Source organism: Schistocerca nitens, chromosome 1 (genome assembly GCF_023898315.1).
Source record: "Schistocerca nitens isolate TAMUIC-IGC-003100 chromosome 1, iqSchNite1.1, whole genome shotgun sequence".
In the NCBI taxonomy this organism is placed as follows: domain Eukaryota; kingdom Metazoa; phylum Arthropoda; class Insecta; order Orthoptera; family Acrididae; genus Schistocerca; species Schistocerca nitens.
The window spans coordinates 556,634,241-556,661,615 of NC_064614.1; the positions used below are offsets into that span (position 1 = coordinate 556,634,241).

Genomic DNA, 27,375 nt, shown 5'->3' on the forward strand with positions numbered 1-27,375 from the left:
GATACCACATACGTCGACGCGTTTCCAGTGGGACATTTTCGAGCAACGTTGGCAGATCATTCTGTAGAAACGCGATGTATGTTGCAGCTGTTCGGGCCCCTGCAGTGTCCGGGTACCGTTCTGCATACACCCTGCAGGCTTCAGCGGCATTTCGTCGACACTCGCCATAGATGATTATCATCTCCGCCTTTTCAGAGTTCGAATACACAATGGTCACAGTTCCTACAACACTACACTATCACAGACGTCTGGTAACACGGTGTACTAAAGTTGGTCTGCGTGCGGAGACGAATGCAGAATAATAATAGCAGCAAGCGCTACATGCGGACACTGCGACAGCTAGACCAAACCACAACAGTGCACTACAGCCACACTCGTAAACACGGTCGTCATCGTAGACAAGTCCCTGCAGATGCTGCTCGCCGACCGTAGCCCGTGTTTGTTACAACACGCAACTGAACGTCGGAGGTTTATATATATATATATATATATATATATATATATATAAACCTCCGACTGGTGTATATATATATATACCAGTACTTAATACTTGTACCTAAAGGCTCTTCATTTAATACACTTTGAAGACTTTTGCATCAGTGTTTCAGGCAGAAGTGGACTAAGAGGTTTCTCATAACTAAGCCATCTAACTATTTATATAAGCATTTCTCAGCGACTAGCCTTAAGTCACTCACTTCTGCTGGAGTGAGATAAGATCTGTACATAAACTCTGTTAGACACCCATTCCTCTACTGATATGTTTGAAAACAAACTACAATCACAATCTGCAAGGACACTAAATTAGCAATGTGTATGATGGGTAGCTCTTTTATTTACAGGGTCCATTGTGTTTGAAATACCAAGCTTTGGTTTGAATTTCGACGTACTTTTAATTAAAAGATCCAGTTTGCTTGTCAGTTGGTGGTATGGAGCTATGAATCAGGATGCAACAGGACTGATCCAGCTACACCTTGCTTACGAAGTTTTGGGAACCCATACAATCTAGGATACAATGGGTTCATGTTAGTTGATACCCCTTCCTGAAAATCAGAAAATTTAGTTTCACAAGAATTACACACTTAATGTCACAATCTTGTGAAAAGGAAAGTTGCCACTTACCATATGGCGGAGAGGCTGAGCCGCAAATAGGCACAACAAAATGTCACAAATAATAGCTTTCGGCCAGTAAGGCCTTCGTCAGAATTAGGCGTCAAACGCACACACACATACCCACTCACGTAAACGCAACTGACACACACATTTAATGTCCGTTTTAAATAACTTAGTAAGATCGTTGGGAAGGATTTGGAAAAATCTGGGAGTCAGGAAGTCTACTTTTTGCAATCAATCACGCTTGTTCAAAACCACAATAGTGTTGTCCTGCTTTTGTGCCATTCACATAATTTCTCTTTAAAAAATCTTGAGGGTGTTGAAGTCGATAGTCTGTGTGTGATGTTACTGTCAGATGTTTCGCTTTTCTTTACGGCATGACTGTGCGAGATGGCGCAATGATCAGCATACTGAAGTTGCACTCAGAAGGACGAAAGTTCAGATACATATCGGACTACCCAGATTTAGGTTCTCCGTGATGATTTCTCTAAGTCTCTTAAGGCAAATGCCGGGATGGTTCATTTAAAACGGGTACGACCCATTTCATTCTCCGTCTTTCCTTCATCCACATCTACGCGATTACTCTGCTATTCACAATAAAGTGCCTGGCAGAGGGTTCAGTGAACCACCTTCAAGCTATCTCTCTACCGTTCCACTCAGGAACGGCACGCGGGAAAAACGACCACTTAAATTTTTCTTTGCGAGCCCGGATTTCTCTTATTTTATCGTGATGATCATTTCTCCGTATGTAGGTGGGTGCCAACAGAATGTTTTCGCAATCGGAGGAGAAAACTGGTTATTAAAATTCCATGAAAAGATCCTGTCGCAACGAAAAACGCCTTTGTTTTAATGATTGCCAATCCAATTCACGTATCATGTCTGTGACACTACCTCCCCTATTTCGAGATAATACAAAACGAGCTGCCCTTCTTTGTACTTTGTCGATGTCATCCGTCAATCCCACCTGATGAGGATCCCACACCGCACAGCAATACTCCAGAATAGGACGGACAAGCGTAGTGTAAGCAGTCTCTTTGGTAGACCTGTTGCACCTTCTAAGTGTTCTGCCAATGAATCGCAGTCTGATTTGCTCTACCCACAATACTATTTATGTGATCGTTCCAATTTAGGTTATTTGTAATTGTAATCACTAAGTATTTAGTTGAATTTACAGCCTTCAGATTTGCGTGACTTATCGCGTAATCGAAATTTAGCTGATTTCTTTTAGTACTCATGTGAATAACTTCACACTTTTCCCTATTGAGGGTAAATTACCACTTTTCGCACCATATAGATATCTTATCTAAATCATTTTGCAAGTCGTTTTGATCATCTGATGACTTTACAAGACTGTAAATGACAGCATCGTCTGCAGAAAATCTAAGACGGCTACTCAGATTGTCTCCTATGTCGTTAATATAGATCAGGAACAATAGAGGGCCTATAACACTTCCTTGGGGAACGCCGGATATTACTTCTGTTTTACTCAATGACTTTCCGTCTATTACTACAAACTGTGACCTTTCTGACAGGAAATCACGAATCCAGTCGCACAACTGAGGCGATACTCCTCAGGCACGCAGTTTGGTTAGAAGACGCTTCTGAGGAAAGGTGTCGAAAGCCTTCTGGAAATCTAAAAATGTGGAATGAATTTGACATCCCTTGCCGATAGCACTTATTACTTCATGAGTATAAAGAGCTAATTGTGTTTCACAAGAATATTTCCTGAAACCGTGCTGACTATGTGTCAATAAATCGTTTTCTTCGAGGTACTCCTTAATCTTAGGATGTGCCCCATCTCTAATGAAGCCGTTAACAATTCAATGTTTTGCAGTAGTGTCTTTAGCTAAAGTTTATTCAATATCTATCTTCTTTACAGGTAGTTGATGGAGGATGGAAAGGACCATACTGAAGACACATCTCGAGTATATTTCGTTCATTTGTCGAAAATTCTAGGTTTTACAGGTTATTGACATGTTATGAAGACTTTAGTCTGCAGTCTGGGGTTAGGGGTACACTCACATTACTTATACCATCTAATTTTCTGTTCTGTCGCAATAATACATCTTGGAAAAGCAGTCACTAACGTAACTATCGAGAACATCAAACTCATGCACTCAGCAGAAATGTATGGACACGTGTACCATTTTTACACGAATTCTCCCGATGTCACGAACACGCTGTCACTTCTTCATTTTTTTTCCATTTATCCGCGTATATACAGAGATCACAGTGGCTCTGTTTCCTGCGGTGAATGTTGCTCTTAGCTTTGTGGTGACATAGTTTCGCAAAATCTCAGGTTTCACGCTGTTTAAGCCAAATGTGTTGTCTTGACATTGAGTTTTGTTTCAGTAGTCTACTGTAAAAGTAATATTAAAAATCATTCGTAGTTACTTATTGTCGACATAGTTATGGTACTGTGGTGGTCCCGTATCTGCTGGCTGCCGTTATTTAAACGGTTTTCTCGGCAGTGCTGATGGATTATACTGATAGTTGACTATTGAACGCTCAGTCAACAGAGGAATCATATTTTTCAGTTAATAGTAGTGCAAAGGAACACATCTGTGAACTTTACTAGGCCACTTTAAAAATTGACTTCAACTGACACACTAGTCGGTGGTGAAGATTTAACAATACCACCAGTAATTTATTCTCACTAAAAAAGGTCGAAAGTAGAGCCACAGCGTGCTGTTGATAATCATTTATAAGTCTAGAATTTTTTCGTTCTCCTGTTCCTTGTGAATGAGTTGAACGAGGACTGCAAACTCTGTGAAATGAAATGAGTAAAATACAAGAAACCACTCGCAAACTGACGACGGGAAAGAGTAAAAACGAAATTGAGTAGATGAGAAGGCAAGAAAGGATAGATGCAACATAGTTTTGCGAAAACAGGCACGCAAGTGATACGTGAAAAGCTAGTGAGAACAGGATATGTGAGTAGTATAAGAAAATGCTTTGCTGCCCATCTCGTCTCGTATGTGCATTGCTCACGCAGAAGCAGAAGATAAGAGCGTCCATACGCCAGCGACTTACTTGTATAGCACAAGAGTGAGTAATCACAGGATAGAGGAAGAAGTCGCAGGGTGCAACGTCAGGAAATCGTAAGAAGCGGGAGGTGTGGGGGAGTAAAATTTGGTAGCCCAAAGAAGCAATATGTGTGATTCTGTCGTATGCAGAATGATCCGAGGAGCTGTTGTGAAGTAAAAACACAACAGTGGACAGTTTCTCGCAGCGTTCAGTTTAGGCAGCCTCCCGTGATCGCCTCACGAGATTTTGGTACCGTTGTGTGCTTCTATGACGCATTGTCTCTTACGAGCATAATGGGTTGGCACCAGACCGTGGTAGTTCCAGGAAATGCCGTCGCCTTGCCTGCTGATGGCTGGGTCTTCACCTTTTTCAGCGGTTGCCTCAGACCGCGTGTTACCAGTTCGATTTCCTCCTTTGTCTCGGGATCATAATATTCCCGAGACTTGTCCATGAGGATGGAGCGGCTAAAAGAGACATTCATCTCGGCTGTCTTCATCTTGGCAGATTTTCTCTGGTGTTCGGCTTACAATGGGTGTGTGCAGTAGCGGAAACCAGAGGACAACGACATTGACAGAGAACAGAATCTAGTGCAAGATGTTGGCAAATAATCCACGATTAATTTTTCACTTTACCCACTTTCGCCGCTCTTTGAGCACTAGAATATTGACTTCCCTTGCAATCTCCGGCTTTTCACAGAAGATGGGTTTGACGCTTCATTCTTCGTCATTCGGATTTTTTTGTACACACTGGTAATACCTGCATCACCTAATCTCTGTGTTATACGCTGGTGCATTGGTGCCCTATACTTCCAACATATCGGCATTGATTGTTGCAGCGGTTTGAATTACCGCAGAGTAAGAACTGCACTTTATCAGTGGAATAGACTATTTTGTTTTGACCCCTCTTGTGGTTTGCTACAGTACTGTGGCGCCGGGACATACTGTGTGCCAAAACTGCAAACATGTACGTCCGGAAAAAAAAACAATTAAATCAAATAAATTGAAGGTGGATCTAGAGATAGGAAATGGAAGGAAAGGAACTGATGATTATCAGCTGCATCGGGGCTTTGTGCGGAATCAGCGGCGACGAATGAAAATGTGTGTCGGATCAGGTCTCGAACCTGGGATCTCCTGCTTACTGGGCACTTACGTCAACCATTGCGCCATCCGGACACAATGTTTATGGCAAACGCACGTATGATCTTGGCACGCTGCCCGGCTGACTCATACTACCATCTAACGCCACCCATCCGCAGTTCCCGTACATGTCGTCTAGCCTCGCTAATTTTAGACTCCTGCTGGGGGTCGAACGATACTCTGCATCCGCACTGAAGGTCGTGGGTTCATTGCACATCGAAGTGAATCAGTTATATAAATGCTTGGTGTCTGTTCTTTCGGAAGAACTGACACTAGGCATTCATATAAAACAATGAAATAATCACCTACATCTACTTTCATTTTCGACGTGATAGTTAAAACTTTATGATTACCATTTGTATAATATTTTATGGATGCCTTGAAACACCATGATGTGAAATTGGATGTAAGTGACGTGAATGATAGGACTGAGCAGCATTTAATAAAAATGAAACTGTGAAATACATATTCAGGTGCTCAAAGAACACACAACTAACTGGGTGATCATTAGATGACGTGTATTAGTCTGGCTCGGTTTCTTTTCCTTATACCGTCGTGTCTCGCATCTTTTTAAATGTTAGAGCGATAAAAGTCATTCCCATTTCTAGCAGGTCACTATGATATCGGTTATGGTGACTTAGCGAAGTAATGAAAAACAGGAATGACCGTAACTGTTGTGCATTTAAATCAAGGCAGGTGAGTAGGCCGTCAGCTAATTTTGCCTTCTTGCACTGTTGCAGGATGGCGCAGCCGCAGCAGTACGCCGCAGTGCCGCAGGCAGCAGCAGGTAAGACCCACCACTGAGGCCCGGAATATCCCTATCTCTCTGTGTACAGAGCGAGATTAGTCCGGCCCCGTATCCCTATGCATACAGAGCGCGCACTAGGAGCTCGCCACGCCCAGCCGATGCTTCACGTGACGCCCCGCGCTACGTCACGGTGACCTAATTTAAGGCGCGTAGCCTGTGGCGTCAGCAGCGTCCTCGATGCAGTCGAGGAACCAGTCAGCCAGCGTCACGACCTGACTGCGAGACTGCAAAGCTTTGCGCTTTCTCGCGGACTAGCAGTGCGGGCCAGTACTCGTGCATTGTGCATATGATGGAAGCTAAAAAGCGGACAAACGCTTCTACTGTCTTAAAACACCAGAAGTTTAGATTTGCGCAGAGGAGTAATTTTTTCCCGACTTCCTAGCCTCCCACGTTTCCTGTACTGACCACGACAGGTTACCGATATCCATACAGTACCTTTAGATTGCTGTTGTCTTCTGTACGAGGACTGGCTCGATACTACTGCAACCTACATCCATTTGAAAAACCCTGCAGAATGCAGTCAAGTCTCGATTTCCCTCTACAATATCTACCCCCCACACTTCCCTCCTATACCAAATCTACTTCTTGAAACTCACGTTCTGTTATATCAACCTTCCTTTCTTGTTGTCAAGCTGTACATATAGATCTTTAGGCCTGGGCTCGATACAAACCAATTCTTTGGTTATGCGCTCCATCCATCTACTCTTCAACATTCTGCTGTGAAATCACACTTGCAAAGGTCCGCTGCTCGTCTTGGTCCAGTGGCTAGCGTTGCTGCCTCTGGATGACGGGGTCATGGGTTCAGTTCCTGGCCGGGTTGTGGGACCGAGTGTTTGCGTTGTCCTCATCGTTTCATCATCATCATCATTTGTGACAGTGGCCAGATTGGACTGTTAAAAAAGTTGGACGATGTACAAATTGGGACTTTGTAAGGGCGCTGATAACCGCACAGTTGAGCGCCCCACAAACCAAACATAAACACTTGCAAAGGTTTACTCTTCCCTGGTCTAAACAGCTTATCCTCAACATTTCACATCCGACAACACTACACTCCAGGCAAATGCTTCCAGAAAAAAATTTCCTAATGGCTAAATTTATATCCCGTGTTACCAGATTCAGACCGGCAACAGTAAGAAAGGCTTCAGCCAATCCTTTCTTGCCGTTGTCGGTCTGCGTTTTATATTCTCTTCACTTTTGTCATCCTCCTTTAGTTTGCTAACCAAGCAATAAAATGCGTCTACTATATCTCTCATTTTCTAATATGATTTTATCAGCATCATCTGAATGTGTGTGTGAAGTCCTATGGGACTTAACTGCTACGGTCATCAGTCCCTAAGCTTACACACTACTTAACCTAAATTATCCTAAGCACAAACACACACAGCCATGCCCGAGGGAGGACTCGAACCTCCACCGGGACCAGCCGCACAGTCCGTGACTGCAGCGCCACAAACCGCTCGGCTAATCCCGCACGGCAGCATCATCTGATTTACGCTGAAGGAAGAACGATGGCAGCACCAAGGAAGAGTTGAGTGGCATAAACGAAAGTTGGTAGGCGTGTTTCTACATCTGAAATACTATGTCTATTCAAATTTCTCGCCAGTCGCGTAAGAGTGGCGCTAGTAGCGCCTCTACGAGGATGCAAATCAGGTTTGCGTTAAATACACTCTGCAACAGTCCCGAGCATTAGTTATCTTCGAGATTGGACATAGTGTGTCCGTGTTACTCGTTAATGCCATTACCGACACCTCCCTGAGTTTGAATGCGGTCGTGTAATAGGGCTACGAGAAGCTAGATGTTCCTTCTGCAACACTGCAGAAAGACTAGGCAGGAATGCAGCCACGTATGACATTGTTGCCAGCGGTGGTAACGAGAATGTACATCCGCAAGAAGACCTGGCTCCGGACGGCTACGTGGCACTGCAGAGAGGGAAGACCGTTGTATTCGGCATACGGTTGTGACCCATCGTACTGCATCTGCAGCAGCAATCTGAGCTGCAGTTGGCACAACGAACTGTTACAAATCGGTGACTTAAAGGACAGATCCGGGCCAGACGCCCTGTAGCGTGCATTCCCATGACTCCAAACGACTGCCATTTGCGACTTAAGCGGTATCAAGCGAGAGCTCATTGGAGAGCAGGTTGGAGGTCTGTTGCGTTTTCTGATGGAATCTACACTCCTGGAAATGGAAAAAAGAACACATTGACACCGGTGTGTCAGACCCACCATACTTGCTCCGGACACTGCGAGAGGGCTGTACAAGCAATGATCACACGCACGGCACAGCGGACACACCAGGAACCGCGGTGTTGGCCGTCGAATGGCGCTAGCTGCGCAGCATTTGTGCACCGCCGCCGTCAGTGTCAGCCAGTTTGCCGTGGCATACGGAGCTCCATCGCAGTCTTTAACACTGGTAGCATGCCGCGACAGCGTGGACGTGAACCGTATGTGCAGTTGACGGACTTTGAGCGAGGGCGTATAGTGGGCATGCGGGAGGCCGGGTGGACGTACCGCCGAATTGCTCAACACGTGGGGCGTGACGTCTCCACAGTACATCGATGTTGTCGCCAGTGGTCGGCGGAAGGTGCACGTGCCCGTCGACCTGGGACCGGACCGCAGCGACGCACGGATGCACGCCAAGACCGTAGGATCCTACGCAGTGCCGTAGGGGACCGCACCGCCACTTCCCAGCAAATTAGGGACACTGTTGCTCCTGGGGTATCGGCGAGGACCATTCGCAACCGTCTCCATGAAGTTGGGCTACGGTCCCGCACACCGTTAGGCCGTCTTCCGCTCACGCCCCAACATCGTGCAGCCCGCCTCCAGTGGTGTCGCGACAGGCGTGAATGGAGGGACGAATGGAGACGTGTCGTCTTCAGCGATGAGAGTCGCTTCTGCCTTGGTGCCAATGATGGTCGTATGCGTGTTTGGCGCCGTGCAGGTGAGCGCCACAATCAGGACTGCATACGACCGAGGCACACAGGGCCAACACCCGGCATCATGGTGTGGGGAGCGATCTCCTACACTGGCCGTACACCACTGGTGATCGTCGAGGGGACACTGAATAGTGCACGGTACATCCAAACAGTCATCGAACCCATCGTTCTACCATTCCTAGACCGGCAAGGGAACTTGCTGTTCCAACAGGACAATGCACGTCCGCATGTATCCCGTGCCACCCAACGTGCTCTAGAAGGTGTAAGTCAACTACCCTGGCCAGCAAGATCTCCGGATCTGTCCCCCATTGAGCATGTTTGGGACTGGATGAAGCGTCGTCTCACGCGGTCTGCACGTCCAGCACGAACGCTGGTCCAACTGAGGCGCCAGGTGGAAATGGCATGGCAAGCCGTTCCACAGGACTACATCCAGCATCTCTACGATCGTCTCCATGGGAGAATAGCAGCCTGCATTGCTGCGAAAGGTGGATATACACTGTACTAGTGCCGACATTGTGCATGCTCTGTTGCCTGTGTCTATGTGCCTGTGGTTCTGTCAGTGTGATCATGTGATGTTTCTGACCCCAGGTATGTGGCAATAAAGTTTCCCCTTCCTGGGACAATGAATTCACGGTGTTCTTATTTCAATTTCCAGGAGTGTAGTTCTGCCTCGGTTTCAGTGGTGGCCGTATGTTGGTTAAGAGGAGGCCAGTTGTCTGTGTAATAGACACTCTGGAACTACACCTGGAGTTACGGTCTAGGGTGCGATTTCGTATGACAGCAGCAGCATTCTCGTCATTATCCCACGATCCCTGACTGCAAGTTCGTGTGTCAGTCTAGTGATTCGACCTGTTGTGCTGCCATTCATGAACAGCATTCCAGGGAGTGTTTTCCAACGTGATAACGTTCGTCCACATGCTGCCGACGTATCCCAACACGCTCTCCAAAGTGTCACATTACCTTGACCTACTTTGTCACTTGATCCGTCTCCAATCGAGCACACATGGGACATCATCGCACGACAACTCCAGCTTCATACACAAACAGCATCAACCGTTCCTATATTGACCAAGTGCAACAGGCATGGAACTCCGTCAAACTAACTGCCATCCGGCACCTGTACAACACAATGCATTAACGTTTGCATGCTTGTATTGAACAGTCTGGCGGTTACACAGGTTATTAGTGTGCCAGCATTTCACATTTGCAATGGCTTATCTCGCGCTTACATTAACTTTGATCTTAGTAGTACAAGAATTGAGCATAACAGTAATATTGTTTGGCGTGGCTAAGTGGTTAGCCCGCAGGAATGCGAATTGAAAAGATAAGAGTTCGCGCACGGACAGTTGCTAACTTTTTTTTTCCGACTCTTCATATATGCAACATGTTCTGAGACATTGTTATTCGTGTAAGTTAAGATTTTTCTGCAATATTCGTTAGTACTCACATGTAAGAGCGCACTTCCTCAGTAATGATTTCGTAATTTCTGTGTGTTTAAAAGACGAAATATGAAATTGCTGGAGATGAAATTGCTGTGAGTGAAACAACCGACAGGGACCTTTATATTTTTTCTTGTCAGAAATAATTCACTATTTTTTCTGAATATGTAGCGATTTCCGAGTATGCGGTTAGACAGGAATCTAAGAGCACAATTTAAATTACTGGGAATGTAACTAGCAGCAGTCATCTTCATTATCTTGCTTGTCACCAGTATTTATCTGCGATCGAATCCTCAACAATAGTATACAGAGATGAAAGATCTCCGTCATATTTTTAGACTGTTGCACCATATACGAAACATTTTCATTCATGAGATGCATCTTATAAACGTCGACGAACTGCAGGAGCTCTCGAAAATGCATTTTTCAATTTTGTTTTTAAGACCCAAATCGTTGACGTGTCACATAGGAAGGGGGCTACTTAATCATTTGGATCTCTAGGAGCGAGTTATAACCACATTCTGTTTATCTTCTTATTCTTTGAAACTCTCAGAATCAATTTTTCGGGTGTGAATGAGAATAAGATGACGTAATGTGGCATTTACGACAATCTGAAGAATACAGTCAAATACGCTATCGTTATTATGAATGTATGGAAACATGCGGTCAGGGAAACTGTACAAATTTCTATCTATTTTAACTGAGAATCATGGAAATGGATATACTGCGCATGATACTGTTAAGGAGGAGGCAAGGGCGATGAAGGCGGGCACGTCAGCTATATGGAATGCGGCGTCATGCGTCATGCGTTGTGGCAACGTAAACGCAATTTTCTGTACTTGGAAGGACAGCTCGCATGTGTCGTCTGCTAGCCACTTCGTGTTCGTGGCGCTGTGGGCGCTGCAGTGCGCATGCGCGGATCTCCGACCACTTGCTTTTGATTGGTTTGCGCCATGCGAACCGACAACAGCGCTTCGGTTCTCTGGACCCGAACGGTATCACTACCGAAATACATACTGAGTAATGCACGGGCTCTAATTCGAGTACTAGATCGATCGGTGCGCTTGGGTACCGAAACGATCCGCGCAAAGGTGGAAAGATACAGAATAGGCACCCTGCTCGACCACCAGATCTGTCTCCAATCGAGCACACATGGGACATCATCGCACAACTCCAGCTTCATACACAAACAGCATCAACCGTTCCTGTATTGACCAAGTGCAACAGGCATGGAACTCCGGCACCTGTACAACACAATGCATTAACGTTTGCTTGCTTGCATTGGACAGTCTGGCGGTTACACAGGTTATTAATGTGCCAGCATTTCACATTTGCAATGCCTTATCTCGCACTTACATTATCTTTGATCTTACAATGTTAATTACTTAAATATGTTACTTAGACAAATGTATTACCGAAATTTCAGTACGCTAAACTATTTTTTGGTGTTGTGATTTTTTGCCGTCATTGTAATTAGACTACACCCCATTATCTGTGTTTCGCTTTTGTTGACCACCTTCTTACGAGGTTTTCCGTGATTTTACAAACTCGCTCCAGGCAAATACCGAGATGGTCCCTTCAAAAGGGCACCGCCGGCTTCCTTCTCCATCCTTCACTAATCAAATGGGACCGATGACCTTGCTGTTTGGTCCCCTCCTCCATATCAGGCAACCAACCAACTTTCTTATGACACCTTCCGTTCGACTTCTCTTCTGTGTCTTTTGCCTGGCCTAATAGGATTATATAACCGGCATAAATTAAAGTACTTATTTTGTCTCACTGATCTCACATATATATATATATATATATATATATATATATATATATATATATATATATATATATATATATATATATATATATATAGAGAGAGAGAGAGAGAGAGAGAGAGAGAGAGAGAGAGAGAGATAGATGGTATCTGTTCTTTCGGACATGTCCGAATGGCTCACCGGCCATTTGTGTGGATGCACACAGATTGCCCGACTCTTACGGGAATCGGTAAAGCCGCGAGAAATGAGTGTAATGGGCCAGGGCACTACGAATGTACTGTGGGACAATAAGTTGGGAATGTGGGTCTCACGGGAGGCGTGCCAGAGATGTCCCTGCAGTCGCACTATCCTCTGTGTCCTTCGTGGCTCAGATGGATCTGTGCGGCTGGTCCCAGCGGAGGTTCGAGTCCTCCGTCGGGCACGGGTGTGTGTGTTTGTCCTTAGGATAATTTAGGTTGTGTGTAAGATTTCACACACATTTGAACATTTATTGTAGCACGGTAGCTCAGCGTGTTTGGTCAGAGAGCTGGTTGGCCTCTGTAATTAAAAAACTGAGTGGAAGGATCAACAATCGAACTTGGCCGGATGTCATGTGACGTCCGCAACGACCAAACACAGCGATCAACAACGAACAAAATGAAAAAAAAAATGGATAGAGCATCTGCCATGTAAGCAGGAGGTCCCGGGTTCGAGTCCCGGTCAGGGCACGATTTTCAACTGTCCCTGTTGACGTGTATCAACGCCTGTAGGCAGCTGAGGGTACTCATTTCATTGTATTGATTTAATTGTAAATTCACTGATCTCAGTTGCACGCGCTTTTTTGTCACAATTTTGAATAGTGAGAAGAGCAACATGGAGACAGTCTTATAAAATCTCTTTAACCATTCCTCACGATAATGACGACGGTGACGTCGTCTACGCATTGTAGATGATCACGAAATCATAGAGACAGATTGCACGAATTACATTAGAGTTCGGTTAAGTTCGCCCATGGTCAATCAGCACATTCCTCAGCACACCTTCAACATTTAAATTTCTCAGTTATTCCATCCACTTTGTTCTTGACCCATCCATACTTTTATTTCCTTGACTACACGTCTACAGTCACAAATTTTTTGTCACCAAACTACGGGTTTCGATCTATAATGACGATCTTCAGATCTGAAGCAAAATACGCGAAAAACACAAATACACTATCAGACTGTCTACAGCTTAAAACAATAAAATAGACCATATTGAAAAGTATTACTGAAATACATGTTCATTTGTGCACTTTAAATATATATTTGTTGTCAACTTTCCTAATATTAAAGTCAAGTTAGCTAACGGAGCTCTCATTTCCAACTTCAGTAGTAAAAGTTATTTTTTGGGTGCATGCTACCTATTGCTTGGGCACATGCGTTGACCTCATTGGTGTCGCCTTCTGTCAGTAATAAAATGTCGTAAATATACCGTTTATAATAAATCGTTTTATCTTCTAGCTGTGGAAACTTGGTAAAAAATTTACATTCTAAATCGTTCCCATAAAATCTGCTAAAGTACCAGCTAGACTATTACCCATCCCAAGCCCATCTTTTTGAATGTGGTGCTACAGAAGAATGCTGAAGATTAGACGGGTAGATCACATAACTAATGAGGAGGTATTGAATAGGATTGGGGAGAAGAGAAGTTTGTGGCACAACTTGACTAGAAGAAGGGATCGGTTGGTAGGACATGTTTTGAGGCATGAAGGGATCACAAATTTAGCATTGGAGGGCAGTGTGGAGGGTAAAAATCGTAGAGGTAGACCAAGAGATGAATACACTAAGCAGATTCAGAAGGATGAAGGCTGCAGTAGGTACTGGGAGATGAAGAAGATTGCACAGGATAGAGTAGCATGGAGAGCTGCAGCAAGCCAGTCTCAGGACTGAAAACCACAACAACAATAATTTTGTCACTGTAGGTAAAAAAATTGTAAGCTAAACAAAATTCTAGAAATTCAATAAGTTCTGTACACTCTGCATTTCTAATCTTGTTATGGGATAGGAGATTACGTGCAGTAATGTCAATAGTTTATTTTACTGGAACATTGCTGTAGAGATTTTTTACATCAAGGATGCTAATGTTGCATTATTTGGCATATATATGTCCTAGATTGCGTTTTCTAGCTCAGAAATATTTTTTACCCCAAAATAATTATCGGACGCGTAAACTGATTTAAGTTTATTGTTAAGAAACTTATTTAGTTTACAGCATGGTGACGACATATTTTTCACGAACGAACCGGATTTCCATCTTTGGAAATCTTGAGATCTAAGCTGGGGAAGTTCGACATTCATCATTTAAAACGATTTCTTTTCATATTCGTTAAGTCGAAACTGGGTGCTGTCAATCCTCCTTCGCAAACCAGTTTGAAACTTCAGTTGGATCTTTGTCAATTTCTATAATATAGTTTTCTGCAAAAAAATCTTCCATTTTCCTAATCTAGTAAATTTTATTTAATCGCTTTTTATCACTGTAAAGCTTCTTACACCAATTAAGTCTATTAAAGTCTTTAATGATTGTATCCCCCTATATTTTACTGTACAATTAATCATTGAAAAATTGTGTGTGTGTGTGTGTGTGTGTGTGTGTGTGTGTGTGTGTGTGTGTGTGTGTGCGTGTGTGTGTGCGTGTGTCAGTTTACATCTGGTGAACTTGCAACACACACTTTCTGTGGCTAATGTACGGCAGTTTGTTTTGAACAGTAGTGCTGCTGACAAGATGACTCTTGCATATACTGTTATATACATATATTTGACGATAGTGCTGCTTGTCGTTGTTGTTGTAGTCTTCAGTCCTGAGACTGGTTTGATGCAGCTCTCCATGCTACTCTATCCTGTGCAAGTTTCTTCATCTCCCAGTACCTACTGCAACCTACATCCTTCTGAATCTGCTCAGTGCATTCATCTCTTGGTCTCCCTCTACGATTTTTACCCTCCACGCTGCCCTCCAATGCTAAATTTGTGATCCCTTGATGCCTCAAAACATGTCCTACCAACCGATCCCTTCTTCTAGTCAAGTTGTGCCACAAACTTCTCTTCTCCCCAATCCTATTCAATACCTCCTCATTAGTTACGTGATCTACCCACCTTATCTTCAGCATTCTTCTGTAGCACCACATTTCGAAAGCTTCTATTCTCTTCTTGTCCAAACTGGTTATCGTCCATGTTTCACTTCCATACATGGCTACACTCCATACAAATACTTTCAGAAACGACTTCCTGACACTTAAATCTATACTCGATGTTAACAAATTTCTCTTCTTCAGAAACGATTTCCTTGCCATTGCCAGGCTACATTTTATATCCTCTCTACTTCGACCATCATCAGTTATTTTACTCCCTAAATAGCAAAACTCCTTTACTACTTTAAGTGTCTCATTTCCTAATCTAATCCCCCTCAGCATCACCCGATTTAATTTGACTACATTCCATTATCCTCGTTTTGCTTTTGTTGATGTTCATCTTATACCCTCCTTTCAAGACACTCTCCATTCCGTTCAACTGCTCTTCCAAGTCCTTTGCTGTCTCTGACAGAATTACAATGTCATCGGCGAACCTCAAAGTTTTTACTTCTTCTCCATGATTTTTAATACCTACTCCGAATTTTTTTTTTGTTTCCTTTACTGCTTGCTCAATATACAGATTGAATAACATCGGGGAGAGGCTACAACCCTGTCTCACTCCCTTCGCAACCGCTGCTTCCCTTTCATGTCCCTCGACTCTTATAACTGCCATCTGGTTTCTGTACAAATTGTAAATAGCCTTCCGCTCCCGGTATTTTACCCCTGCCACCTTCAGAATTTGAAAGAGTATTCCAGTTAACGTTGTCAAAAGCTTTCTCTAAGTCTACAAATGCTAGAAACGTAGGTTTGCCTTTTCTTAATCTTTCTTCTAAGATAAGTCGTAAGGTTAATATTGCCTCACGTGTTCCAACATTTCTACGGAATCCAAACTGATCTTCCCCGAGGTCCGCTTCTACCAGTTTTTCCATTCGTCTGTAAAGAATTCGCGTTAGTATTTTGCAGCTGTGACTTATTAAACTGATAGTTCGGTAATTTTCACATCTGTCAACACCTGCTTTCTTTGGGATTGGAATTATTATATTCTTCTTGAAGTCTGTGGGTATTTCGCCTGCTCATACATCTTGCTCACCAGATGGTAGAGTTTTGCCATGACTGCTTATTTTGTGTTTAACATTAGACGATGCCATTTCTGGCGCCAGTGCATTAGGACATGTTTTTATAGAGCAGGTGTCTCTTCGTATTTAAAGCACACAAATGTGAATGTATGTCAGTAATACTTTTCATTACGCTCTATTTTATTGTTTTAAGCTGTAGAAAATCTGCTAGTGTATTTGTGTTTTCTCACATTTTGCTTCAGATCTGAAGATGCTCATTATAGACCGAAACCGGTAGTCTGATGACACAAAATTTGTGACCATAGACGTGTAGTAAAGGAAATTTAATGTACATTCGGGTCACTGTTAAATTCGCGATCATCGCAGCTTGTCATACTTTTATTTTCATATACCGATTCAATTCGAGTGAAGTAGTGCTATAAAAACGGTAGCCTTCTAAGTGATTGCTGCCTGAAGGCCGTTCACACTGTAATGTCACATCGTCACGCACGGCACGACTGTGTCAAGTGGCGGTCGGTTCACACCAAGCGTGACATCACACTTCGTTTCTCAGCAGTTCGTGCAATACTGAAGTCAGTATCAGGTTATAAAGGACCTTCTGCACCACATAAATTGGAATCAAGTAACTGCAATAGCTTCATTTATTAATTGAGAAACAAACAAAACTTATAATCAGTATTTTTTAAAGCACAGGTAATGAATTCTACGCATTGTAAACAGCTAGATGAAGAGCTAAGTGTTGTACAAACCGTGTCGCAGGATAACTGTGGAATAGAATCTGGGTGGGAAGATTGTGTAGGCTTAACCAGCTGCGATACCAGTTTTATTATCTATATGAAAGATACAACAATCATGAGTGCAGGCATAAGAAAGCTGAAACTGGAAACTAGAGCTCAGTTTACAAAATGACTTTAAGGGGACATTGTACGTGAAATTCGTTAAATTTGACATTTTCTGTTTTCTACTCCATAATGTACTTGGGACTTTCCTGAACATTTTGGTATATAATACATTAAAATCAGATAATTGTGAGACCTTCAAATAATATTTTGAATGTTGACGTGTGACTGTCAAATTTCGCAGCTACGCATATAGTGCCACAGTTGAGTAGTCATATCTTGGGAACTACAGAGTCTACAAGGCTGTGAATTGCTTTGTTTTGTGCCTACTGCTACGTCTCAGAAGTTGGCGTTTCGAATAAACATAAAAACCAAGCTGCGTAACACAAAACTGTCTGATGGCAAGACAATAAAATAAGCTGGGTGACTTACGGACAAAGTAATTGATGAATTACAGCAATATTATGGGAAGGGTATTAGAGATAACTGTGACAATTTAGAGAAGATGAAAATATCTGTGTGGAGCACTTTCTTTCATCAAATATCAACCGATGAAAAGCCATGTCATGCTTTGTGTCCACCAAACACTTAGTGAAAATATGGGCAAGCTGAATGTTCTGGCACCCTGCATGAATTTATACACAAACATTCTCATCCTTTGGTAGTAATGGAGGCAATCAAACCTATTTACAGAGATTTCGCAAATCCTGAGTTACTAAAGAAGTGTTTACATGTGAATGAGACCTTCAATAATGTTGTGCGGTGATATGTGCCTAAAAATGTATTTGTTGGGCTTATGACTCTAAAGTTAGCAGTGTATGATGTTGTAATAACTTTTAATGGTGAAAACTATGAAAGACTTAAAGTTCTGGAGACGTTAGGTGTAAGATTTGGACAGAACACAGCTAAAGGACTGCGGGAACTGGATGAACTGTGTGTATATGAAGCATAGTTAGCTGCTCAGCAAATGACAAAAGAAGCAAGAAAGAAAAGGAGGCGGCAAACACAGAAATGTCTGTATAAGAATTTGGAATAAAAAACGTTTTTAACCTCAATATCTCTGATCTATTTTTTTTCTAAAAAAGTATTGATGGTAAAGACATGAAATTTTCACAGAATGCCAAGTAGGAGATTCAACACATATGGAACTAGAATAATTTTATGTTCATTTCTGCCAAAAAATTGAGTGTCGAAAAAAAAGATAACATGACCCACAATACAATTTTAGTAATAATTCTAGTTCAAAAGGTGCATTCAATAAATGGAAAATTGTAAATTTGTCTTATAAAGTTTCCAAGATAATGGGTCACAAAATTCGATAACTTAACATAGGCGGCATAGTACATACAATGTCCCCTTAATGCCCCCTTAATAATCACGAGACGCGACAGCAACGCACCTAGTGCACAAATTCAAAACTGTTGCGACCGCGACATTGGTGTTTATGGGGTAACGCATCGGTAATGAGCGGCAAACATTTCCCGACGATCCACGCCAACAAATTATGCCTCAAAATTCGCATTTTTTTGAGACCGTATTAATTTTTATATTCAGCCCACCTTCATATGTTTACATTTATTTACACGTCACGAGCATTCTTTACTAACGACTTTTTACAACAGCTGTCTTAAAAAGTTTTGCTGGAAAAGTCTTAAGCTCCGTTAGTAAACAATGTGCACGACTCATAAATAAATGTAAACATCTTAAGATGGACTACGAAATATCTTGAAAAGTCATAATGGTAAAATAAACGCCTATAAAATCAACTGTTTGCAGTTAGTTCATTATAAATCACCCTCAGTTCGCAGTTTTGCAATATGTCCAAAATGGACAAGAATTATTTGCTAATGCTAATACGAAAAAGAATAGAAAAACAAGGTAGTCTCCTACCTCTTGTGAACCTCCTGCTTTCTTCTTTCTTTATGATACCACCAATATGCCAATATTCCTATGCTTCATTTCATTTGCTTACAGCTGGTTGTTTATTATTGTGCCCCTAATGTTCCAGGTGGAAATTGTGATAGTTTATAACAGGTTCGTCCGTCGTCCCATGTTTCATCGCCGGCCGCTGTGGCCGAGCGGTTCTAGGCGCTTCAGTCCGGAACTGCGCTGCTGCTACGGTCGCAGGTTCGAATCCTGTCTCGGGCATGGCTGTGTGTGATGTCCTTAGGTTAGTTACGTTTAAGTAGTTCTAAGTCTAGGGGACTGATGACCTCAGATGTCAAGTCCGATAGTGCTTAGAGCCATTTGAACCACGTTTCATCAGAAACATACGTCCAGCTTTTGCCTTTGGTTTTCTGAGTTGCTTCCTCCCCCCTCCCCTCCCCCCCCCCCCCCCCCCTCCGGCCCGTAAGCGGACACCAGCCTCCTCCTAGAGTCATCAGATGGTGGAGATGCCACTTTGTTTCCTGATACCGTGATAGTGCCAAGCAGTAAAAGAGCGGAATATGACCCATAAGAGACAACACTGAGTGTCGCCACTGCAAACGTTTGTGGAGTGACAGGACAATGGGCGACGCCATTCAATAGGAGTTCTTGAAACCTGCACGCTTCCGTCAATACACCAGGGCGTTGAGTTTTCCTCGCAAAGTGGGAAGCTCTTTCTCATTCTTCTACTATTTCGTCCCCTTCACGCCACCCTGCACACGTGGCCGCTAATAGCATGCATCATTATGCCGTACGACTTGTTAGAAACTTTTCTGTCAAGGTCGATCACTGGCTCCTGCCAGTAGTCATGGTCCTAGAAACATGAAAATGGTGTTCCTGGTAGCCTGGACCCGCATAACGTCTGTCGCAAACAAAGCTCTTACGGAGTTACCTTGACATGCACCAGGGGCCTTTTCGAAAACTTCACCTGGCGGTACCTGCAACTACTTCAACTGAACAACACACCGTATGCTGCAACTGCTCACATCGCTGCCATTTAACCAGAGTTCATAGCTCAGTTTGCTTCCTAGCGTGGCAAGTAGAAGAGGGCTGCTGGCTACTGAAGGTCTGAGGCGTGCCTGGATGCCTCAGAGGGAAAGCGCACTGAATGCGAAAGGCATCGCGTACTGTCGGAAAGTTTCATAGCAGCAGACTCACCGCTACCGGTAGAGAGCGAAATATTCTCTTTGGATACGTATCGCAGCACACACAATTTACTAAAACGTTCCAGCACTCTGGCAGTCAAAATATTTCGTCATTTCTGGGCTGTCGACGCCCTCATTATTTCCACGTCTATTATCAAACGCACTGTCAGATTTTGCTATGAACGGAATAAAAAAAAAATGTTGTATTTTTTGTTCGTACCTTAAGGTAAATTAGGAAATTGTTAATGTGAAAAGTACAGTATGCTATCATTTTATGCACCTCACGCTTCATGCAGAAACAACTGTGGCCATAAAGTTTTTCATACAGAGGCAGAACAGACCGACAGCTGTAATTGAATTATCCTGTTAACAGAATATGATCAGCACAGGATTAACAGTTGTGAAAAGTGTTACTAGGCCTCTTGCACTTCATTCCCTCGAAGCGCACCTCTCGTATAACTTCTAGTCCAAGGCGAGTCCATCATGACGGTAACCCATGCCTGAGTGATGGGGGTTCGCCTTGGAGTTAGCAGGTTCGAATCCTGGTAGAGGAATACATTTTCGCTTCCAATATTTGGCCATCAAAGGGGGGAAAGTTAGTAACGTGAAGCTCGGGTTAGGCCACTGAACCTACTCCTTACGGTCTCCCAGCCAACAATGCTATACCACTATTTCATCCTTATTTTCTCTCTTTATTGGTCAGATAAAGCCGACATTAACAGCAGAATGAGAAATCTGAACAAATGAAACTATCAGATACAGCAAACTGCGTTTGAAAATATATTAGCCGCTAGTGACCAGGAAACTGTTTCATGTACATGCTTACGATGAGGGCCTCTGCAGTACCGTATCCTGTTCCTTTTGTGGTTGATTATGAGAGGAAGGAGATTATGCAACATTGGCTACTGTGGAAAAACGGCAAGAGAGCCGCAGAATTTAACGTTCCCCTCCGAAGGACACATCACCACTAGAGCAGTTCCACAAAAAAATGTGGATGGAATGCTTGGAACATGTCATATGCTGAGTGGTAACCATGTGACTACAGATACATTAGAATAAATATTCACAGCATGATGGCACGTCAGGGAAAACAGCAAATAAATTATGGGAAACTTAAGTTAAGCATGCCACGTTATGTAGACAGGAACATGACTGAATCGCCGTAGCTGAACAAATGACATAAATTACATTAAAGCTGGGACACAGAAAAACATTCTAAGATTTGTTTTGAGAAAAGCAAGTAAATAAAAAGCATTGTCTGCGTCTGACAACATTCATACTTGTGTGGAAAACTACGGATTTGGTTAATTAGTTGCGCAGGGGTTAAATAGCCACAGAAACAATTACCTCCGAATGAAAATGTGAGAAACTATTTTGAAGACGCTTACGCACAGTAAATAACCAGTCTTCCCTGGAACAATTAAATGACGGATTTCATCAAGACCGGCTAGTATGCGCCGGTTCCAGGAGAAGTATAAGCTTTAAAAAAAAAGGCCCAGGTGACGTGTATTTTATAGCCTAAACGTAGATACGACTGTTTACCAGTTACAAAATTAGATATCGATGCGTCATATGGTAGCGCTGATAAACGTTATCTGTTAACGCAAACTCTGAAGGTAATCCACACAAAACTAATCGTGTGTGTCGCTTCGTGAGTGATAAGTGTTAGCAGAATGCTGCAGTCGGCAGCCGGCACGAAAAACTAGATAAAGGGGAAATATTTCAAAGGAAGGGACGAAGCGAGATAATACGTTCAGGAGCGCAGCCATACGGATTTCAGTTTTCCGTGAATTTCCTACATCAAGGCAAATGCTGTGATGGCACCTTTCATAGGGCCCGATTGATTTCCTTCCCCATCCCTCTATAATCCGAACTTGTGCTGCGTCTCTTATGACCAGGTCATCGACAGGACGTTAAAGGGCAATCTTTCTTCAAATGAAAGGGATTCGGTGAGAAACTGATGCGTACGCCTTCCAAGAGTTGGGGTTCTGTTATGGGGGCAACATCTGATACTGTAGGATCAAAAAGAGCAGCAGCTGGGTACGCGGTTGCGTCGAATTCGCAGTAGTGGGACGCCCGTCAATAAGGTGAGGGGTTTTGTATAAAATTTGATCCCCCTCCCCTCCACCCTTGGTGAGACTCGGCGAGACGTGAGACTCCTTCCACTCACTTGAAGTCTACGTCAAAGTCGGATAAAAATACGCAAAAATTATTTTTATTTTGTTTTAAATATTGAGACATTTTAATGAAGCCGTTTTATTTATAAGGTTTATTAAACAGTGTCTTAACACGTGATTAAAAACACTTTAAACATGCCAACCCTGATTAATATTCGGACTGACGGACTTCCTTCCACAAATCATTAACTTCTTTCTCGCACGTGTGTTTCAATTTGTCGGCATGCCACTTAACATACGCATTGTAAAGGTTTTGATGCAAATTCATGTTGAGCACACTAACATCGGCTTTATATGATTCGCAAAATATCACAGCTGACTCACCGACTGACATGGAGTGTTTTTCACCGGCGCGGTCCAGAACTCCCCGAATGACATCTAACATTTGTGCGGCACGTATTTCAAATCTGGGTATCCTGGACATCTGTGAAGCATTATTCAGATCAGAGAGCCATAAATATAGGTGGTTACTTAAATGTCGTCTATGCTCGGGATTAATTGTATAAAACAAAACGTGTACAGCTCCTGAGGCCGTTTCTCGCAAGCTCGTATCCAAGTCTCTCGATCCTTGTACATATCTCCTTTCAAATTTCTTCGCAGCATACCCTACACCACTTCATTTTTTCCATTCTGCACGATGTCTTCCTCTTTTTCTCTTGTAAGGAATTTGTCAACAAAGTGCTTTTTCCGGTTACCGTTCATAACCTATTCTTACGACATGTCCGTACCATTTTAAACGCCGTTTTTCAACCTTTTCAATGATGTACATGGGAGGTTTTTATTCGCTTCCTGATTCCTTTGTTCTGGATCTTCTCTCGCGTTGAAACTCTGCAACTTCCTCTCAAAAAATTCATTTTCACGGCTTCAGTGTTTCTTCCATCTTGTTTTGGCATTTCTGAGGACTCTGATCCATATAAACACACATGATTCGTATTATTGATTCGCTAAAACTCTTTTATTCTTAATTTTACTTGATGAAAGGCCAGAGTTCAGCTTATCGGTGGCCTGTTTGGCTTGTGTTGCCATCTGCCTTATTTCTTCTTTTCTGGAACCCCGACCTGAGATTATAATTCCCAGATATTTATGTTTTCGACATGCCTCAATAGCATATCCAACCATGATACTGTAATTTATGTTTACTTCCTGTGGGGAGATATTTTGTTTTTGAAAAATTTGTTGTAAGTCCGGACTTACTTGTATCTTACTCTCACCGAAAATAAAGTGGCAGTGTTGTAACTGAATTGCATCTGTTGAAATGCAGAACAGAAAACTCCTTTTGTTGTAGTGTTAGCGCCATCGGGACTCAATTACAGTGGGTTATGAATGTGCGAGCGAGCTGCACCGGCAGACCACTGTCGGCAGCCACACGATCTGGACCCTTAACAATTGGCGTCAACGTAGGCTTTTCGTTGCGACGCATGAGTTCAAATTCACTCAGGGTCCTTTCCTCAGTTTTGTGGAATTCGGATGAATCTTTTTGTAGCACGGTGCAGATTTCCTAGGAAACTGCACTCAGTTGCTTCGCCATTATAAGAATTCACCACTCCAACCATTGAATGTTCAGTTTTATCAACTTACAAGAGTATGCGGAACAGGTGTTACCAACTGTTTAGTGGATGCATGGTTAATGGTATCTCGTGACTTCGTAGGGGCGAATGGAGAGCGTGGTAACTGCAGAAACCGACAGCGAAGAGAAAAGTTTTCGGGATCTGCCGCTCCGCTAAGCTTACGGCACTTCGGCACTTCTCCTCCTCTTAGTCGACTAAGACCTTGAGGCGAGAAGAGCATGCCAAAAATACTGTACATCGCTCTTCGGACGCTGCCCTCTCAGACCTACAGCAATGAATGGGTGGTTGCAGGCAAAGCGGGTGAGTAAGCACACGACAGCGTGTTTATGCGAATGCTGACAGTTGCATCAAGTAGTTCGAGCTCCATTTATGACTACCATGATGTTATCTGTTCCTGGCATAAATTAACTCTCGTTCATTGCCTTACACTTCGCAGCATACACGTGCACAGACATCTTTGTTGAATATTGAGTGTACTTCCATTGAGGCACATTATTATTTCACACCAGATGCGTTTCACATGAGGAATATATTGACAATATAATTACATAAAGTGCAACATCACTGGCCACTTCTTACAGAAAATATGTGTACACGCGGACTATACTGCACCGCTTCCCGGTGCTGCCAAGGATTTTCCGTTGTGAGGTCACTGAACTATATACACTCACTCACAAAGACAACCGAGTAGCTACTTGAAGGGAATAGCATCTATCGTTTGGAAAATCAGACGTTAACGTCTATGACAGCGATGTACAAACGATATACACTGAAGCGCCAAAGAAACTGGTATAGGCATGGGTATTCAAATTCCGAGATATGTAAATGGGCAAAATACAGCGCTGCGGTCGGCAACGCCTATAAAAGAAAAGTGTTTGGCGCAGTTGTTAGATCGGTTACGTCTGCTACAATACCAGTTGTCAAAATTTGAGTTTCACTGCTGAGCCAAGAACAAGTGTCAGCGTCATTTTTGGAACACGATCTACGACCAGCTTAGAGACAGAAGTGATGACACTTCCTGCAGGATCTGACCATCATTACGCAGGACAATGCTCAAGCACGTACAGTGCAAGCTGATACTGATTTGTTTGACTGATGGGCTGCTAAGTGCTTTACCACCTACTGCACTCCCCTGACTTAAGCCCTCGTAAGTTCAACTCAATTTCTAAACTGAAGGAAACACTTCACGGCATTCGCTTCAGAAGTGCTACAAATTCGTCGGGCAATGGGCCGCGCCGCTCGAACTTTTACAGTGTGTAGATACATCCTTCCCGCTTGTTCCCGTGAGTGGTGCCGTCACAGCATGTCTTCAAGATGGCTACTACGCTTGACGTTCGTCAGAAGCAACGTGCTACCATAGAATTCCTGTGCTGTGAAAACGAGACAGTGGGAAACATCGACAAGAGGTTGAAAAAGGTGTATGGAGATGCTGCTGTCGATCGCAGTACAGTTAGTCGGTGGGCAAGCAGGTTACTTGATGAAAGCGGGCACGGCAATATTGAGGATTGTCCTCGCAGCGGCAGGCCTCGTACTGCACACACTCCAGACAATGTGCAGAGAGTTAACGAATTGGTGACTGCTGACAGACGCATCACACTGAACGGATTGTCATGCTACGTTGGGATAGGGGAAAGAAGTGTTTGCAGAAAACTGAAAGTGTTGGCGTTAAAAAAGGTTTGTGCCAGGTGGATTCCCAGGATGTTGACAGTGGCTCACAAAGAAACAAGAAAAACGGTATGCAGCGAACTTTTGGAACAGTACGAGAATGGTGGAGATTAATTTCTTGGAAGAATTGTGACAGGTGATGAAACATGGCTCCATCATTTTTCACCAGAGGCGAAGAGGCAATCAATGGAGTGGCATCAGGCAAATTCACCCAAGAAAAAAAATTCAAAACCACACCTTCTGCTGGAAAAGTTATGGCTACGGTGTTTTTCGATTCCGAAGGACTCTTACTTGTGGACATCATGCCAAGTGGAACCACCATAAATTCTGATGTATATGTGACGACACTGAAGAAACTTCAAGCTCGACTGAGTCGTGTTCGACCACATCGGCAAAAGCAGGATGTTTGCTGTTTCACGACAATGCACGGCCACATGTCAGTCAAAAAACCACGGAAGCGATCACAAAATGTGGATGGACAACACTGAAACATCCGCCTTACAGTCCTGACCTGGCTCCATGTGACTATCATCTCTTTGGGAAACTGAAAGACTCTCCTCGTGGAACAAGGTTTGAAGACGATGACTCCCTTGTGCACGCTGCCAAACAGTGGCTCCAACAGATTGGTCCAGAATTTTATGTGGAGAAATGAAAATATTGCTCCTAAAGGATGTATCTACACACTGTAAAACTTTCAAACACGTAGAATAAAAGATGGATTTAAAAAAAATAGTGTGCATTTCTTTTGGAGTGACCCTCGTACATTGCGCGACTGGAAAGAAGGGACCCACGTCAAATAGCAAGTGCAATTGCAACAACATTTAATAGGACTGCAAGGCACTCATTCTCACTCTCCACTGTAAGCACGGCGACTGCACGGATGCGGACTCTTTGCCAGACGGTCAGTACGTCGTGTTCCGTTGACACCTGATGTGATGCCAAGAGCATAGGGACCGGACTTCCGAGCAGTGGAGTCGCGTACTCTTCTCAGACGAGGCCGATTCAGTCTGAGTACTGGTTCTGGACCTACCGTCTTATGGAGAGAAGTAGGTTCCCTAATGCCCCCAGGAACATCGTCAAACATCATTGTTTTGGTGGTGCAGATGTTAAGATGGGAAACATAATGTTGCATGGGCGTGCTGGCATCAAATCTTTGAACATGGTACCCTCACCAGTCAACGTTCTTGTGACACACTAGCCCTGCAGCATGTGCATCTTTTCGAGGTGCGTTCGGAATTGACTTCATTTTTAACAATGAGCGATCGCGTCAACGGCGCAAGAGAAGGAGCTCTCGGAACGAAAGGATATTTGGCGAATGGACTAGCATGACCGTTCACACAATTTAAATCAGTTTGAGCACGTAGGGGATGCGGTGGAGAGACGTATTGTAAGACGTCCACGAGCACCAACTACCATCTAGCAGTTGTCAAGCGCTGGTGGAGCAATGGAATCCTCTACCCCAAGAACTCCTTAACCTTGTGGCCAGTATGGGAGAACATTGCAGAGCTTGGATTGCCGTCCGTGGAGATGAAACACACTGTTAACAACTATGTCCCACTTGTTTAATGCCCATGGGACCATCACAAATTGCGGTGACGCCAGTGTAATTATTTTCTTTGAATAAAATTGTTATTTCTGCTCGTCTCATTATTTCTTTGTTACTTTCTGTA

At 43.4% G+C, this 27,375-nt stretch overlaps 1 protein-coding gene across 1 annotated transcript in view; it reads left to right on the plus strand.

Moving 5' to 3' along the window:
* LOC126236383 (lipopolysaccharide-induced tumor necrosis factor-alpha factor homolog) overlaps window positions 1-27,375 on the plus strand; it is a 129,330-nt gene that overhangs the window by 30,669 nt on the left and 71,286 nt on the right. The window contains exon 2 of the mRNA XM_049945669.1: window positions 6,014-6,060. Coding sequence (XP_049801626.1) covers window positions 6,015-6,060 — 46 coding nt within the window. The 5' untranslated portion in view covers window position 6,014. The remainder of the gene's footprint in view (window positions 1-6,013; window positions 6,061-27,375) is intronic.